At 43.4% G+C, this 19,253-nt stretch overlaps 1 protein-coding gene across 2 annotated transcripts in view; it reads left to right on the top strand.

Annotated features, from left to right (window-relative positions):
- LOC115162139 (cysteine-rich motor neuron 1 protein-like) overlaps positions 1 to 19,253 on the top strand; it is a 194,491-nt gene that overhangs the window by 161,054 nt on the left and 14,184 nt on the right. The window contains exons 8-14 of one of the 2 annotated variants that reach the window (XM_029713154.1): positions 3,490 to 3,618; positions 4,376 to 4,532; positions 12,173 to 12,294; positions 14,003 to 14,215; positions 14,458 to 14,673; positions 17,640 to 17,861; positions 18,220 to 18,411. In XM_029713154.1, coding sequence (XP_029569014.1) covers positions 3,490 to 3,618; positions 4,376 to 4,532; positions 12,173 to 12,294; positions 14,003 to 14,215; positions 14,458 to 14,673; positions 17,640 to 17,861; positions 18,220 to 18,411 — 1,251 coding nt within the window. The remainder of the gene's footprint in view (positions 1 to 3,489; positions 3,619 to 4,375; positions 4,533 to 12,172; positions 12,295 to 14,002; positions 14,216 to 14,457; positions 14,674 to 17,639; positions 17,862 to 18,219; positions 18,412 to 19,253) is intronic. The other variant, XM_029713155.1, reaches the window with a different exon arrangement.

The raw sequence follows: 19,253 nt of genomic DNA on the forward strand, positions 1-19,253 counted from the left end.
AGGACCCTGGGACTAAACCCCTCCCTCTGCAACTGGATCGAGGACTTCCTGATTGGCTGCCCCCAGATGGTAAGGGTAGGCAACAACACGTCTGCCACGCTGATCTTCAACACTGGGGTCCCTCAGGGGTGCGTGCTTAGTCCCCTCCTGTACTCCCTGTTCACCCATGACTGCGTGGCCAAGCATGACCCAACACCATCATTAAGTTTGCTGACAACACAACAGTAGTAGGCCTGATCACCAACAACGATAAGACAGCCTGTAAGGAGAAGGTCAGAGACCTGGCAGTGTGGTGCCAGGACAACAACCTCTCCCTCAATGTGAACAAGACAAAGGAGCTGATCGTGGACTATAGGAAAAGGAGGGCCGAACAGGCCCCCATTAACATCGACGGGGCTGAAGTGGAATGGGTTGAGAGTTTCAAGTTCCTTGGTGTCCACATCACCAACGAACTACCATGGTCCAAACACACCAAGACAGTTGTGAAGAGGGCACGATAACACCTTTTACCCCTCAGGAGACTGAAAAGATTTGGCATGGGTCCCCAGATTCTTAAAATGTTTTACAGCTGCACCATCGAGAGCATCCTGACTGGTTGCATCACCGCCTGCTATGGCAACTGCTCGGCATCTGACCATAAGGCGCTACAGAGGGTAGTGCGTACGGCCCGGTGCATCACTGGGGCCAAGCTTCCTGACATCCAGGACCTATATATTAGGTGGGGTCAGAGGAAGGCCCCAAAAATTGTCAAAGACTCCAGTCACCCAAGTCATAGACTTTTCTCTCTGTTACCACACGTCAAGCAGTACCGGAGCGCCAAGTCTAGGACCAAAAGGCTCCTTAACAGCTTCTACCCCCAAGTCATAAGACTGCTGAACAATTAATCAAATGGCCACCTGGACTATTTACCCACCCCCCCTCCCCCCTTTGTTTTTACACTGCTGCTACTCGCTGTTTATTATCTATGCATAGTCACTTTACAAATTGCCTCGACTAACCTGTACCCCCACACATTGACTCGGTACCTGTATATAGCCTCGTTATTGTTATGTATTGTTGTTTTTTTTACATTCGTTTATTTAGTAAATATTTTCTTAACTCTATTTCTTGAACTGCATTGTAGATTAAAGGCTTGTAAGTAAGAATTTCACGGTAAGGTCCACATCTGTTGTATACGGCGCATGTGACAAACAACATTTTAATTCATATTCCATTCTACCAGTTCAATGTAAAATCGATAGGTTTAGGCTACTACGTGATACTCAAATTTTCCATATACCCATCATGAGGTTGCTACAACCTAGCCTATGAATGAAAGTTTACAACAGAGGTGCACACAGGTGGAGAGAAAAAATAGAGGTCACAGACAGTGACGCATCTAGCTGATCTAGGGTGTAGTCATTAGTCCAACAGTTGCAAACGAGAGTTTCTATTGGACAAATTCAGCTGTTTATCCCCGTTTTCTTCCATCTAAGAAAAGTTTTTCTACAGAATCGGCGGAATGAATACTCCCCTGATCACACATAAACACAGTTAACTTTCATAGCAGCCACGTTTTATTCCTAATCACATCTTTGCACTCTCCTCCTCTCACCCTTTCCCTTCATTTGTGGACTTCAATGCACAACACATCAGCTGTATGTGACGAGGTAAAAAAACCTGCACACAGCCTACATTGTTGTCACCACATTAGCTAAAGTAACATCATAGTCAACATAGTTAATAGAACTAACGCGTTAGTAAACCTGCTACAATCATGCAGTAACGTTACAGTGTATAGTCATTAAGTAGTTTAGCAGTTACACCGGCGGGCCTCAGTGGCAATACATTATTAAAACCAAAAGCTTACCTTGACTTGGAAGAGTTCCAGTGTTGTGTTGGATAGTAATAGCCAGCTAGCTAACATAGCATTCCTCTGTTTGAGCAGGGTGTTTGAGTAGGCTAAACTAGCTAGTTACATTTGCTAGCTAAGTAAGTGAAACTGAAAAAATGACACTCTCTCTTTCTTCTTTCATTTTTGAAAAATGCATTGGTTCAAAATGGTTCAACTATTGTCTTTCTCTCTCTTTGAGTCACATACTAACCACATTTTATGCACTGCAGTGCTAGCTAGCTGTAGCTTATGTTTTCAGTACGAGATTTATTCTCTGATCCTTTGATTGGATGGACAACATGTCAGTTCTTGCTGAAAGAGCTCTGATAGGTTAGAAGACTGTCATAATTACTGTGTAAATCTATGGAAGGGGGTGAGAACCATGAGCCTCTGTAACGGCTGTCTTCAGAAATGAACCAAGGCGCAGCAGGTATGTGAATACTCATATTTAATTACAAAATAAGGAGTAAAGCATCTACTTAACAACACAATAAAGGTGACAACGGCTACAGTTCTGCAGGCTATAAACGCAGTGCAAAAACACCCACCCACAACCCCAAAGAAAAACACACACACCTATATAGGACTTCCAATCAAAGGCAACTCAACACACCTGCCTTCAATTGGAAGTCCCAATCAACAATCAAACATTCCCATACACAAAACTGCCACGTCCTGACCCCAAAACTAAAACAATAGCTCCATCTGCTGGTCAGGACGTGACAGCCTCCTAGGTTTTGTATTGAAGTCAATGTACCCAGAGGAGGACGGAAGCTAGCTTACCTCCGGCTACAACATAGTGCTATCCTACAGAGTGCTGTTGAGGCTACTATAGACCTTCATTGCCAAACAGTGTCTTTTAATCAATTATTTTGGTGACAGTGTATTCAGAAAGTATTCAGACCCCTTTACTTTGTCCACATTTTGTTATGTTACAGCCTTCTTCTAAAATGGATTAAAACGTTTTTTTTCCCTCATCGATCTACACACAAAACCTCATAATGACAAAGCAAAAACGGGTTGTTTTTGCCATTGTATTAAAAATAAAAATGAGGGGGAAAAAACGATTTAATCAATTTTAGAATGAGGCTGTAACGTAACAAAATGTGGAAAAAGTCAAGGGGTCTGAATACTTTCCGAATACACTTTCACCAAATATTTGATTAAAACACACTGTTTTGCAATTAAGGTCTACAGTAGCCTCAACAGGACTCTGTAGGGTAGCACCATGCACTTTATATATACATCATTTTTTGGGGTGGGGGGGAAATTGATCCAAGGGCCAGTTGCCCATCCCTGCATTAGATGGAGGAGTCAGGTCACAGAGGGTAGGTTGGTCGTGCCGTTATAATGGATATTAATTATTGCTCTCTGATATTACCCACATTAATGGAAGGTATTGAGGGTTTGCAGAGAAATTGCTTTTGACTCTGATGACTCCTATGAGTATATTTGTGGTGTGTGTGTGTGTGTGTGTGTGTGTGTGTGTGTGTGTGTGTGTGGTGCGTGCGTGCGTATGCATGTGTGTGTGCACGTCATATGCGTGTGTTGAGTGAAGTTCCTCATTTGTCTGTGACTCACCTCCAGAGTGGTTTGTGTGATTTGTGTTCCTACAGAGCCCACCTACATTACTATGGCACCCCCTGCCTGTCAGTCACTAGAGAACTGCTCCCTGTCAGAGAAGCACTGCTTATATGGCTTCCAACTGGACCTGAACGGCTGTCGCACCTGCCACTGCAAGACACGTGAGTACTGGGCCATATTCATTAGGGCACACAGTGGAATACGCTTTAAAACGTTTTCCAATGTGAAACGAAAATGAGTGTTTCTTATTGGACAAGTCCAAGTAGTGACCTCCCTGGTCTGGTCTGACGTCTCAGTCAGTCAAGCATATTATGCAAAATATGTATATTTTTTCCTCTGAACAGTTTGGTTTATATAGAGGAGAGAACTCGCCCTGGGCCAATGACATTGAGACATTGTTCTCTGGGGTTTTCTCTTACTGTCCTGACTGTCTGACTCTCGATATGAATATACCTGTCTAGGCCGTTATCAGACGTGGACAAAAGGCACTCAGTGGGCACACTGAGACATCCTGAATGGGCTTTTAAAAACAAATATGTTTTTGGTTTGTGTCCCTGCCTGTTAGAATATGATATGCTGCAAAGGGCATTATCATAAGTTAGGACTTATGAGTTTCAATAAAAATCATAATTTGGAGTGTCTGCACCACTAATCCATTGCCACAGGTCATAAAATAATAAGTGGACTTTTAGAACTATTACATTGCATTGTAGTTTTGGCCATATATGGAGCAGAGGAGGCTGGTGGTAGAAACTATAGAATGACAGGCTCATTGTAATGGCTGGAATGGAATAAATGGAAGCCACATTTTTGACTGTTCCAAAGATCCATTCCAGGCATTACAATGTGTCCTGCTATAGCTCCTCCCACCAGCCTCCTCTGATACTGATGTCTGATATGTCTATGTCCTTCCTACAGGAGAAGAGCTGTGCAGTGCCCTGATCTCTGTCTGTACCCTGAAGTGTCCCTTTGGCCTGCAGACAGATGCCCACGGCTGTGACGTGTGTCAGTGTCACCCTAGGCCCAAGAAGTGCAAGGCTGTGGTCTGTGACAAGGCCTGCCCCTTCGGATTCATGTGAGAAAGCACTTCTCTCTCCCCCTTGCTCCCTCCTTCTCTCCCCTCCCTCACTCCCTCCATCCATCCATCCCTCGCTCTGTCTATTGCTACCTCCCTATCTCCCCCTTCTCCCCCCTCTTTCCTCTGTCATTCTCTCCCTCCCTTTCCCCTTTCTTCCTTTCCTCCCTCCCGCTCCCAGTCTTACCGACACACTACCCCCTCAGACACACTTAAAAACCAAAATGCCGATTCCCAGCTCATGCAATTATCATTTACTTTAAACTCCAGCACTCCACGCTTTGAAATATGAAGCGATTTCAAATCTGCATCGTTTCAGAATAAATGAGCCCTACTTTGCCAGTCACTTTCAGACGTTAAAAGCAGTAGAACTTCACAGAGGCAGCTAGACAGATGGCCAATTGAAATTGAAATCGCGGCTCCTTCAAACTTATGTCAAAAATTACCCCAGTTACCTGTTTTGCCTGTTAAGCTTAAGTGAGTTTTGCTCGTAAACTGACAAAATGATCCCTTTTTCCTTCTCCATAACTCATTTTGGCTAAACAGGCGTTGCGTGTAGAGTTGACAGTTTAATTAGCTCCACCCAGGTTACTGATTGGGTTTGCTGCTTGTGTTGCTGTTGCGCATTGTAAAGGATGGCCTCTGATAGTGAAACTGAAGGTCTAATCTTCTAACAGGGTGTTCTTTTAGCTTCCGGACGCTAGTACCATGCTTGTAAGCTCATCGCATCCCTCCCCAAATACTCTGATTGCCATTTACACAGAAATATATCAGGAAAGCAATGTATTACAGCTTTCACTAGGGAATCTTGTCTGCTGGTTAACAAGGTATGAACACAGGCCTGGCACAAACGCAAACAAACACACAAATACACACAGATATAGATAGATAGCAATAATGGGTGATTTGAAAAGTCATAGTCGATCAATAATATAATAATACGTTTAGAATTTTTTTTATCTTTAATTTACAATCTGTAGAAACTATGAGAATAGAAAGGTTCAGAACTTTTGTGAAGCATCACCGCACAGTTGAAAAATATATGGCAAATAGAAATCCAATATGGATGGTGTTAAGCGATGGGAGAAGTTGAATGGAGCTGAAGGGTGGGACTAATAACAACAAGATAACAAATGTAACATATACTGTGTCTGTAAAATGTATATAGGTTCAGAACTTTTGTGAAACAGCACAGTTCAAAATATATGGCAAATAGAAATCAAACTGGATGGACATCAGAAATAGATGGGAGAGGTTGAGGAAGTACTAAAAACAAACCAAATATAACTATTGTAAAATAGACTGTGTCCGTCAAATGTATATAGTGTGTATAAGCTGGAAGTAGAAGCCTAAGTGTTGTTGTTCATTAGTTTACTCCAATTAGGGGAGGGGTGGTAGGGTTCAGTGGTGGAAAATGTACCCAATTGTCATACTTGAGTAATAGTAAACATTCCGTAATAGAAAATGACTCACTAAGTCACCCAGTAAAATACTATTTGAGTAAAAGTATAAAAGTATTTGGTTTTAAATATACTTAAGTATCAAAAGTAAATGGAATTGCTCAAATATACTTAAGTATCAAAAGTAAAAGTAAAATAATAAATAATTTCAAAATCCTTATATTAAACCAGATTGCACAATTCTCTTTTTTTTACATTTACATTTTACATTTACGTCATTTAGCAGACGCTCTTATCCAGAGCGACTTACACGGATCGTCAGTGGCCCACTCGGGAACACTCAGACATACAGTAATTTACAAACAAAGAATTTGTGTTTAATGAGTCCGCCAGATCAACGGCAGTAGTGAATGAATTGGACCATTTTCCTGTCAAAATGTAACGAGTGCTTTTGGGTGTCAGGGAAAATGTATGGAGTAAAAAGTATATTTATTTTCTTTAGGAATGTAGTAAAAGTTGCCAAATATATAAATAGTGAAGTACAGAAAGCCTTAAATATTTAAGTAGTACTTTAATTTTTACTTAAGTACTTTACACAACTGGTAGGGTTAGCGGTAGGGTTAGCAGATGTCATCGTGGCAAAGGGAGGCTACTTTGAAGAATCTCAAATATAAAATATATTTTGATTTGTTTAACACTTTTTTTGGTTACAACATGATTCCATATGTGTTACTTCATAGTGTTGATGTCTTCACTACTATTCTACAATGTAGAAAATAGTAACAATAAAGAAAAACCCTTGAATGAGTAGGTGTGTTCAAACTTTTGACTGGTACTGTATATATTTACAAAAAATATATATATGGGGGATTGGAAATTATGCAGACAATTACTTTGATGGAAGCTACAATCTATCTGCAATATTAAAGCTGACCCCCCCACCAAAAAAAAGAAAAAATAAATAAATACACACACACTTATAACGCCTAGACTTGCTGTGCATAAACAAGCTTTCCTAGAGCAGTACTGTTTAAGAATGGACAATTACAGCACATGCCCAACTGGCATACCACCTTCTGATTAGTTTGAAATGACCCATAACCAAAACAATATGAAATGACTCAATCTCAGGTGATGAGCTTGTTAATAGATCATTTACCCACACATCAGCGCAACTTATTTGTTACATTAACAAGAGTTGGAGAAGCAGACGATATATGTCAGTGGTTCAGAATGATTCAGGACCCCTCAGGCTCTTTCACTCCCAATCAACTTAGAAATGCCTCATGAGCTCATAGTATAATTGTCTTACCCCATCATAACACAAAATATAAAGTTGTTTAACGCCATAGCTTTATAGACAAAAAAGTAGCGGGCTTCTGTAAAATAAATGTAAGAATTACAGATTCCCCCTTTAATGGCTGCTGATCCAGTTCCTCGTAGTAATAGTAGTACACATTCTCTTTCATAGAGCGGCTAGCAGCTTTTCTATTGGACCCTGGGGAGGCCAGTCCTGCTGCACAATAATCCGTCTGCCCTGTATTTTAACTGTGGTGTGGACCGACCAGCCGGCCTGCCTGCTAGGGATTATTATGACAGAATAGTTATGGATATGACAGAGATTAAAACGCTCAAGCAGCAGGCAGTGTCCTGTCAACACATTAATCTTCCTATCTTAACCTAAACTCTCACTCATCAACTGTCTGTCACGTAAAGCTGTTACTCCACTGGTCTGTGTCTGCATTGAACCAACGGTTCTCTCTCTCGCTCTCTCTTTCTCTCCCTCTCTTTCTCTCTCCGTTCTCACAAATGAGTGTTCATGGGGTGAATGGTTGCATCTAAGATTCTAATTTTAGATATCTATTATGCCCCATCAAAGTTATACCTTTACCCCTATGTTTTCGAGCAGCAAAGTGTATGGTTTGAATAATTCAACAGGCCGCATTCTTCTCTCCATACAGACTCCCACAACTGAAATGGCCCCTGATAGATCCTTATCACCAAACCAAATGAAGATTGCACATGGCTGTTTTTTCTCGCTCCTATTGTTCATGAGATAAGAGAGTGAGGAAGAGAGGGAAGAGGGGGAGGATGGAATAAGGAGAGGGAGGGAGTGGAGGATGGAGGGATAGAGGAGGGGAGGATAGAGGGAGAGACGGGGAGGATGGAGGGATAGAGGAGGGGAGGATAGAGGGAGAGACGGGGAGGATGGAGGGATAGAGGAGGGGAGGATAGAGGGATAGAGGAGGGGAGGATGGAGGGATAGAGGAGGGGAGGATGGAGGGATAGAGGAGGGGAGGATGGAGGGATAGAGGAGGGGAGGATAGAGGGATAGAGGAGGGGAGGATAGAGGGATAGAGGAGGGGAGGATGGAGGGATAGAGGAGGGGAGGATAGAGGGATAGAGGAGGGGAGGATGGAGGGATAGAGGAGGGGAGGATAGAGGGAGAGACGGGGAGGATGAAGGGATAGAGGAGGGGAGGATGGAGGGATAGAGGAGGGGAGGATAGAGGGAGAGGAGGGGAGGATGGAGGGATAGAGGAGGGGAGGATGGAGGGATAGAGGAGGGGAGGATAGAGGGATAGAGGAGGGGAGGATAGAGGGATAGAGGAGGGAGGATGGAGGGATAGAGGAGGGGAGGATGGAGGGATAGAGGAGGGGAGGATAGAGGGATAGAGGAGGGGAGGATGGAGGGATAGAGGAGGGGAGGATAGAGGGAGAGACGGGGAGGATGGAGGGATAGAGGAGGGGAGGATAGAGGGAGAGACGGGGAGGATGGAGGGATAGAGGAGGGGAGGATGGAGGGATAGAGGAGGGGAGGATAGAGGGAGAGACGGGGAGGATGGAGGGATAGAGGAGGGGAGGATGGAGGGATAGAGGAGGGGAGGATAGAGGGAGAGACGGGGAGGATGGAGGGATAGAGGAGGGGAGGATAGAGGGATAGAAGAGGGGAGGATGGAAACATAGAGGAGGAGAGGATAGAGGGATAGAGGAGGGGAGGATAGAGGGATAGAAGAGGGGAGGATAGAGGGATAGAAGAGGGGAGGATAGAGGGATAGAAGAGGGGAGGATAGAGGGATAGAAGAGGGGAGGATAGAGGGATAGAGGAGGAGAGGATAGAGGGATAGAGGAGGGGAGGATAGAGGGATAGAAGAGGGGAGGATAGAGGGATAGAAGAGGGGAGGATAGAGGGATAGAAGAGGGGAGGATAGAGGGATAGAAGAGGGGAGGATAAAGGGATAGAGGAGGGGAGGATGGAGGGATAGAGGAGGGGAGGATGGAAGGATAAAGGAGGGGAGGATGGAAGGATAAAGGAGGAGAGGATGAAGGATAAAGGAGGGGAGGATGGAAGGATAAAGGAGGGGAGGATGGAAGGATAAAGGAGGGGAGATTGGAAGGATAAAGGAGGGGAGGATGGAAGGATAAAGGAGGGGAGGATGGAAGGATAAAGGAGGGGAGGATGGAAGGATAAAGGATGGAGGGATAGAGGAGGGGAGGATGGAAGGATAGAGGAGGGGAGGATTGAAGGATAGAGGAGGGGAGGATAGAGGGATAGAGGAGGGGAGGATGGAAAGATAGAGGAGGAGAGGATAGAGGGATAGAGGAGGGGAGGATAGAGGGATAGAAGAGGGGAGGATAGAGGGATAGAAGAGGGGAGGATAGAGGGATAGAAGAGGGGAGGATAGAGGGATAGAAGAGGGGAGGATAGAGGGATAGAGGAGGGGAGGATGGAAAGATAGAGGAGGAGAGGATAGAGGGATAGAGGAGGGGAGGATAGAGGGATAGAAGAGGGGAGGATAGAGGGATAGAAGAGGGGAGGATAGAGGGATAGAAGAGGGGAGGATAGAAGAGGGGAGGATGGAGGGATAGAGGAGGGGAGGATGGAGGGATAGAGGAGGGGAGGATGGAAGGATAAAGGAGGGGAGGATGGAAGGATAAAGGAGGAGAGGATGGAAGGATAAAGGAGGGGAGGATGGAAGGATAAAGGAGGGGAGGATGGAAGGATAAAGGAGGGGAGGATGGAAGGATAAAGGAGGGGAGGATGGAAGGATAAAGGAGGGGAGGATGGAAGGATAAAGGATGGAGGGATAGAGGAGGGGAGGATGGAAGGATAGATGAGGGGAGGATTGAAGGATAGAGGAGGGGAGGATAGAGGGATAGAGGAGGGGAGGATATAGAGGCAGAACTGGATGGGATAGGGATGTGAATTTTAACTTAGGAAAGGGAAGGTGCCCTGCACGGTCTGGTCAGAGCAGCAAGCCACGGAGCGAAGCGTATGTTTGATATGTCCCTATGGTCAGTCATTTGTGCCATCTGTTGGCGCACACACACCTGTCCAAACAAACAAACAATCTCTCTCTCTCTCTCTCATCTCTCTCTCTCTCATAGCTCTCTCTCTCTCTCTCATATCTCTCTCTCATCTCTCTCATCTCTGTCCTTGTTTTAACTGATGACACCGGTGCTGCTTGTCATTGGCACCTGGCTGGAATGTACCCACTGCCTGTCTCTGCTATACAAAGATTTGTATGGCTGTTTGCTATGTGTTTACCTCTCTGTGCAATGACAAAAACCATGTCAAACTAATGAAACAGATACTACGGCAAGCAAACACAATGTTGTTGGTAACTAAAGCATGTCACACAAACAAACACAATGGCAAACTAAAATCTGATGGACATCATCTGTAATCAGTGCTATTGTGTTATGGAACAAGGTGAGAGATGAAACTATCATAGCCTAATATTCTTACTTTCACTATAGACTCACTGTTGCCGTTCTGTAGCTTGCATCATTTTATTTTTGCACAATTTTTGTCATTACAATTTTCAATGACACGGTATTGTGGCCTGTTTATTGAATTGCAATAGTTGTGATTTGGTATCTTTTTCTCCGAAGGCTGAAATACAATGTATGAGAGTTTGTAGTCGTGCATGCCGATTCATTTGGTTTGGCACTAAACATTTCGTTTGCAGCTCCACACTAATTGCTCTTCTATTCATGCATTTGTTGTTTAAAAGTATAACTACAAAGTGATCACTAATGAGTATGATTAATACTAAAGTTAAGCTAAAGACATGTAAATGCTTACTTTATTTGTCCTCGTAGGCTAATTGTAGAGGGGTCCTTCATGTATCCTCGTCAGAGATTGTTACAGGCAAACGGAATGGCGTTCAAGAGCTCAATGTTTAAACTGTGTTGTGGTTCGTGCCAACCTGTTAATTCTCCCGGGGGAGGATTGAAATGTGAAATTGCGCAGTATGTTCCATGATGAAATGCATTATGGGTAAGAGGTATTCTTCAACCCCTAATTTCCTGTTTTGGCCACACAGTGGAAGGTCCGGCTATACTGTAGCCCTACTTGCCGCAGCTCATGCAAATTGCTATCAGGCATTATTGAGGCCTGGGTTAGATCTGTGCAGTGACATATGTTGCTCTTTGTCCTGTTTATTAAGCACTTTTGTCACCTATTTATTCTCTACTTTGTTAAAAAAAAAGCCCAAACCTGAGGCAGAAAAACGATATTATTTCTGCCTCCTCACTGCAACACCCACCGCTATGGACAGTTTGGCCACCTTCACGGCTTTGATCCATAAGCAGCGATGCTTCGCCTAGCCACATTAGCTTCGTCCAGAGTGGCTCATCATGTGGTTGCTAGCAAGTCGACAGCATGCTAGGTATCAACAGCCAAACCAGCAGGGGCTGGAAGCTATAGTGAGCTTTGATTGGTCAATATTGAGCCATGATATCGCTGATTATTTGCATAAAGTTAATCTTTCCCCAACTTACAGTACCAGTCAAAAGTTTGGACACACCTACTTATTCTAGGATTTTTCTTTATTTTTACTATTTTCTACATTGTATAATACTAGTAAAGACATCAAAACTATGAAATAACATATATGGAATCATATAGTAGTTTTGATGTCTTCACTATTATTCTACAATGTAGAAAGTTGTAAAAATAAAGAAAAACCCTTGAATGAGTAGGTGTGTCCTTTTCATGCTCCCACGCCATGTTCGCGTCGCCCAACGGTCGACCGCCCACTTCGCTTCTCCTCGCTTTTCTTCTTTTGAAAATGTATGAACCTTTGTAGTTTCAACGCCCGACATCATCCCTAGTGGACATGGGCTATCCATTTTAGATACTGTGGCGTATATTTTCTAAACTTATGAAGAACTGATCTTAACCTCTCTCTCTTTCACCCTCTATCTCTCTCTCTCTCTCTCTCTACCCCATCAGAAAGAACAAGCATGGTTGTGATATCTGTCGCTGTAAGAAGTGTCCAGAGTTACCTTGTGACAAAGCCTGTCCAATGGGCTTCCAGCAGGACAAGTTGGGCTGTCTGAAGTGCCAGTGCAGAGGTGAGTGATAACCTTTGATGCTTATACATTCATAATTTAGAGACTGCTGATAATACTTTTTTCTCAAACTCTCTCCTCGCTTTCCCTGTCAGACTTGGAGAACCACTAATGTTTTAACTTTTGTTCTGTCAATGTTTTACTGTTTCTAACTATTACACCAATAGAAGGTTGTCTGGTTAGTCTCTTGCTGCCAGACTTGTTCTGAAGAAACCTGGAACGACTATAAATCATTTAGAATTCCTTATATTAAGCAACCCAGACGGCACGATTTTCTTGTTTTTTAAATTTACGGATAGCCAGGGGCACACTTCGACAGTCAGATATAATTTACAAACGAAGCATTTGTGTTTAGTGAGTCTGTCAGTAGGGATGACCAGGGATGTTCTCTTGATAAGTGCATGAATTGGACCATTTTCCTGTCCTGCTAAGCATTCAAAATGTAACTAGTACTTTTGGGTGTCAGGAAAAATGTATGGAGTAAAAAGTACATCATTTTCTTTAGGAATGTAGTGGAGTAAAAGTAAAAGTTGTCAAAAATATAAATAGTAAAGTACAGATACCCCAAAACACTACTTAAGTAGTACTTTAAAGTATTTTTACTTAATTACTTTACACCTCTGCCTAAAAGGCACCTTAACAAAAATGTATGCTTAATCCAGTATAAACTAATGTATATAATTTATTTTACAAGAGACAAAATGTACAAATTCTACAGCACAATGGAAGAGTCATGTCTTAAGTGTAAAACTAATATTGACTCAATAATCCATGCTTTCTGGGAATGTGATGAAGTCCCACATTTATGGGCAGAGCTAGAAAGTTGTCTGTCAGAAGTATTACAATGTAAACTTACTTTTAATCCATCTGTCTGCATATTTCAAGACATGGCATATGGGGGTGTAGTGAGATACCCAACAGGCTGGACGATTATCTTCTCATCACTCATCTTGAAAAAACGTCTACTAAAAACTTGGAAATCAATCTGCCATCGTTAACGGAATGGAAAAATCAAATGATTTATTATTTAAATATTGGAAGAGCATGGGCGACAGAGAAAAACAAATTGGTACAATTTAAGGCCAAGTGGCCAACAATAATGCAGGCACTAGGGATGGGGGTGTGGGCATGTGGGTCTGGCCAGATGAGATGTAGTCGTTATTTGTGTGCGTCTGTAAGTTGTTGTTCGTATGTATATATTTGTATCTGGTGTAAAAAAAATTAAAAATAAAAGGCACCCTATTCCCTATATAGTGTACTACTTTTGTAGTAGTGTATTATATAGGGAATAGGATGCCATTTGGTGTTTTTGACCCCACCTGTTGGTGCATCCTAAGGGCAGGCTGGGGTCATCTCCACACAGATCTATTGTTGATGCTCCTCTTGTGTTCTGCTGTGATTCACACTAAATAATTAAATCGTTGTGAATTTTATGAATGAGCACTGAAAACTCCTCTTTTAATGAGGAAAAACTTTTTAATCTGTCTCCCTTTTGAATTGGTGAAATTTGGCATCCACCCAGAATAGCTCAGAGTCTCAGACAGGAGTTTAATCAAGGTGTTTTTTTTCTCTCCTTGGTATTGATCTGGTCGTGGTTGGCCCCTGCTCAGAAAAGCCAGTCCGTGATTGGTCCGCCTAACCCTGTTCTTTATGGGTTATGCTGGTAGTTGTATCTCTAAAACCTTTCCTCTCTCCTCTGTCCCTCTTCCAGACCAGAGCTCCTTGTCAGTGGCCCCGTTAGTGAAGAAGGGTTCCTGTCTGTCCATGGATGGAAGACGGCACGAGAACGAAGAGAACTGGCATGATGGCTGCCGGGATTGCTACTGCCACAGCGGCAGGGAGATGTGTGCCCTCATCTCATGCCCTGTGCCATCCTGCGACAGCCCTGCCATACGGTCCGGACAGTGCTGTCCATCCTGCCCAGGTAGAAAATCTTAAACAAACAAATGAAATATGGGGAAAAAAACTGTGCACTGGTAGTAGGCTATTCTTAGATAGGCTAGTTGTTGTTTTAGATGATTTCAGATTTACACACCATTTTGCCATCCTCCTCATTGGTTTCATATAATAGATCATGTTGATAATGCATTACACACTAATGAAAAATCTGTTTCCAATATGTTTCACCCTTGACCCTGTGCTCTCTCTTCCGTCCTCCTCCCTCAGAGGAGCCCAGCTCCCACAAACCAGACCTGGGGGACTCGTCAGTGTGTCTGGCCCCGGGGGGAGAGTACTTTGTGGAGGGAGAGACGTGGAACATCGACGCCTGCACCCAGTGCACCTGTCACAGTGGACGTGTCCTGTGTGAGACAGAGGTGTGCCCGCCCCTGCTCTGCCAGAGCCCAATCAGAACGCAAGACTCATGCTGCCCCCACTGCCCAGGTGAGTTTGAGCAGCCATTGGTTTTTTGAGTTGGCTTTGAAACACTATTGGTCTTTAAGTCTCTATATATTTGAGTCTGTCTGGCAAGAATAGTCTGTATGATGTTTTACTTTATAATAGAGAGGGGCGGCCTCATTATTAAACGCAGCATAAGCCCTAAGCCATATATAAAGGTAGGGGTGAATGTGAAGGGTATAGGGTCTCAAAGTTGTCTTGACTGAGCTGAGGTCCTTAAGGTAATTAATTATTGCTGCTCAGACCTGGCATTGAGAGAGATGCTATTTTAATGTTTTCTATTTGTCTTGGCACATCTATCCACTGGGATTTTTGCCCATTCTTCAAGGCAAAACTGCTCCAGCTCCTTCAAGTTGAATCGGTTCCGCTGGTGTACAGCAATCTTTAAGTCATACCACAGATTCTCAATTAGATTTAGGTCTGGGCTTTGACTAGGCCATTCCAAGACATTTAAATGTTTCCCCTTAAACCACTTGAGTGTTGCTTTAGCAGTATGCTTAGGGTCATTGTCCTGCGGGAAGGTGAACCTCCATCCCAGTCTCAAATCTCTTGAAGACTGAAACTGGTTTCCCTCAAGAATTTCCCTGTATTTAGCATCATCCATCATTCCTTCAATTCTGACCAGTTTCCCAGTCTCTGCCGATGAAAAACATCCCCACAGTATGATGCTGCCACCACCATGCTTCACTGTGGGGATGGTGTTCTTGGGGTGATGAGAGGTGGTGGTTTTGCGCCAGACACAGCGTTTTCCTTTATAGCCAAAAAGCTGCATTTTAGTCTCATCTGACCAGAGTACCTTATTCCATATGTTTGGGGAGTCTCCCACATGCCTTTTGGCAAACACCAAACGTGTTTGCTTATTTTTTTCTTTAAGCAATGGCTTTTTTCTGGCCTCTCTTCTTCTCCAACTCTGGGGAGTGTACGGCTTATGTGGTCCTATGGACAGATACTCCAATCTCCGCTGTGGAGCTTTGCAGCCCATTCAGGGTTATCTTTGGTCTCTTTGTTGCCTCTCTGATTAATGCCCTCCTTGCCTGGTCCGTGAGTTTTGGTGGGTGACCCTCTCTTGGCAGGTTTGTTGTGGTGCCATATTCTTTCCATTTTTTAAATAATGGATTTAATGGTGCTCTGTGGAATGTTCAAAGTTTTGGATATTTTTTTATAATCCAACCCTGATCTGTACTTCTCCACAACTTTGTCTCTGACCTGTTTGGAGAGATCCTTGGTCTTCATGGTGCCGCTTGCTTGGTGGTGCCCCTTGCTTAGTGGTGTTGCAGACTCTGGGGCCTTTCAGAACAGGTGTATATATACATTGAGATCATGTGACAGATCATGTGACACTTAGATTGCACACAGGTGGACATTATTTAACTCATTATGTGAAAGTAATTGGTTGCACCAGATTTTATTTAGGGGCTTCATAGCAAAGGGGGTGGATGCATATGCACGCACCACTTTTCCGTTTTTAAGTTGTTTTTTTCATTTCACTTCACCAATTTGGACTATTTTGTGTATGTCCATTACATGAAATCCAAATAAAAATAAATTTAAATTATAGGTTGTAATGCAACAAAATAGGAAAATACCAAGGGGGGTGAATACTTTTGTAAGGTACTGTATTTCCACTACAACAACACAGCAGCACAACAATAGTATGTCTGGCCAAACAGACTAGAGAGTGTTGGCCAAATGTTTATGCCAGCGAAAAAGAGATAGAGGGGTAGAGAGACAGAGAGGTGTAGACAGAGTGAGAGAGTGAGAGACACAGAGGTGAAGACAGAGAGAGAGACAGATATGTAGAGAGAAACGGGGAGAGAGACAGAGATGTAGAGAGAGACCAAGAGGTACAGAGATGTAGAGAGAGACCAAGAGGTACAGAGATGTAGAGAGAGACCAAGAGGTACAGAGATGTAGAGACAGAGAGGTACAGAGAGGTACAGAGAGGTAGAGACAGAGGTACAGAGAGAGAGAGACAGAGAGGTACAGAGACAGAGAGGTACAGAGACAGAGAGGTACAGAGAGGTACAGAGACAGAGGTACAGAGAGGTAGAGATACAGAGACAGAGAGAGACACAGCGAGGAGGACGAGAGAGGGGGGGAAATCGTTTCTGACGGTAAACAGCTGGAGAAAAAAACACAGATTGGAGCCCAGAATCAAACTCCGTAGAGAGAGTAAAAAAAGAATAATGCATAAGTTATGGAGCTCTAGAGATGAATAGTGCATGAGAAAACTTAGACATGGCAAACCAAGCCAAACGTGAAACAGGCAGCAGTGCTTTGGGCCTCTGTCACTGTAAAACACAGTGTAAGAGGACAGAGATACCTGGAAGGCCACCAACTCAACTCTCACATGGATATATGGTGTGTTTCCATCTCTTAAGCTGTTTTTTGGAGATGTTTTAGTTGAATAAACCAAAGACGCAAAAATGAACATTCTACCGTTTGAATGTCATCAATATTTTAAGCCCTGTATTATGGGTTTTATTAGCTGCTCTAAGAGCTACAGTCAGGCTTAAAGAATGCATCTTTAAAAGTAGGGCTGGGAATTGCCAGGGACCTTACAATACGATATTATCATGATACTTAGGTGCCGATACGATATGTATTGCGATTCAATATTGTGTTTTTATTGTGATTTGATGTGCCAAACATATTGCTCACCATATGTCTGCTGCAGTGGGACAATAGAGAGCCATGAGAAAACGAGTTTTGATCAGTCATGGAAATAAAAGTGCTGAAAACAAATTTTGTTTTGGTACAGCCAACTACCGCAAAAAAAATAATTGCGATACTGTCAAAATGATACGATATCGTTAAAAATAATATCCCGATATGTAACTTTCGATTTTTCCCCCCCATGTGTGTTCAGTGCAGTCAGTTGATCCTGTGTGTGTGTGTGTGTGTGTGTGTGTGTGTGTGTGTGTGTGTGTTTGTCCCTCTCTCCTCTATAGACGAGCCCATCACCCCCCATTCTCCCAGTAATGACAGCTTATCCAGCTACTGCACGAACAAGGAGGGGGACATCTTCCTGGCAGCAGAGTCCTGGAAGCCCAACACCTGCTCCAGCTGTGTGTGTCTGGACAGTCAGATCAGCTGCTTCTCAGAGTCCTGCCCGCCCGTTGGTTGTGCCAGGCCCGTGCTGCGCAAAGGACAGTGCTGCCCCTACTGCCTGGGTATGCTGCACACACGCACATCATTGGACCTACCTGTACAATAGACAATGTGGGAAGGTAACCAGAGACGTGGTACATGATACATTGGTTGAGGCTTATCATTACCTAAGCCTTAACTCTAACCTGATTTGGTGGTGTGTTCACACCAATGTTTGAAACCACAAACATAGTTATTAAATGTGTGAAATTGTATTCTATTATATTCATCCCGATCGGTGAGATGGTCTTGCGTGCTTGCCTGTGTGCATGCTTGCCTATATGTTTGTGTGTGATTGTGTGTATTTACTGAATGAGTATCTTCCGTATTTTTTCCTGTCTTGGAGGTGGATCCTATTTGATCTTCTCCTATGTCTCCTAGCAGATGCCACACCGAGAGCCGTGTGCCACTTCAATGGGAAGACGTATGCAGACGAGGAGCGCTGGGACATAGACAGCTGTACACACTGCTACTGCCTTCAGGGACAGACCCTCTGCTCTACTGTCAGCTGCCCCGTCCTGCCATGCCACCAATCCACCATAGTGGAGGGCAGCTGCTGCCCTATGTGTTCAGGTGTGTGTGTTGGCATTCAGTCTCATTGCCTCTAATGACTTCCTTCCCCCTCAAACACACGGCCTTGCAAAATATGATTTTTCCTGGTCATCAATATTGCTGCTATGTATTCACTTCACTATTTTTAAATAAGGACTATAGAAGAGTGCAGGCGGCCTGCCATTGTTGGTATGTATAGGTCATTATCAGTAAAACGTCACAATATGGTGCAGAGCGTTCGATTTGGAGACCCCCAGAGACCCCCAGATCTGCAAAAATTGACAACTACGTGCCGTTTAAGGGATTGTTAAATGAATGTTAACTATTTGGTTTTAATATCATCACCTCTTGAAGAGCATAGTCAGAAGTACACATCTCCGATTATTCTACATTTAGTTATATCATCAGAGTTATACAGCAAGTCACTGCATGTCTTTTATGATCAGTAAACATCAATTGATCATGTCATTTCAGATACGTGGTAGCCTACCCATTTTGGCATGTAGCTAGCCAAGCAAACAATGTGTAATTTAGTTGCTTCAGAGATTAGGCTTTTGAAAAGAACTTGACATTGGCAAGTCCCCATCCTGGTCAAAGTTGTCAATTGGACTACTGCCATCAACACTATAGATTGCAAGCAAATCAACCACTACTTGGATATAGCCATGTAGTTTATCCCCTGAAAGTTAGCTTGTTAACTAGCCATATTGAGGTGATCTGTTGTTAGCTAGCCATATTGAGGTGATCTGTTGTTAGCTAGTCATATTGAGGTGATCTGTTGTTAGCTAGCCATATTGAGGTGATCTGTTGTTAGCTAGCCATATTGAGGTGATCTGTTGTTAGCTAGTCATATTGAGGTGATC

The sequence above is a fragment of the Salmo trutta genome, chromosome 25, assembly GCF_901001165.1.
Source record: "Salmo trutta chromosome 25, fSalTru1.1, whole genome shotgun sequence".
Taxonomy (NCBI): domain Eukaryota; kingdom Metazoa; phylum Chordata; class Actinopteri; order Salmoniformes; family Salmonidae; genus Salmo; species Salmo trutta.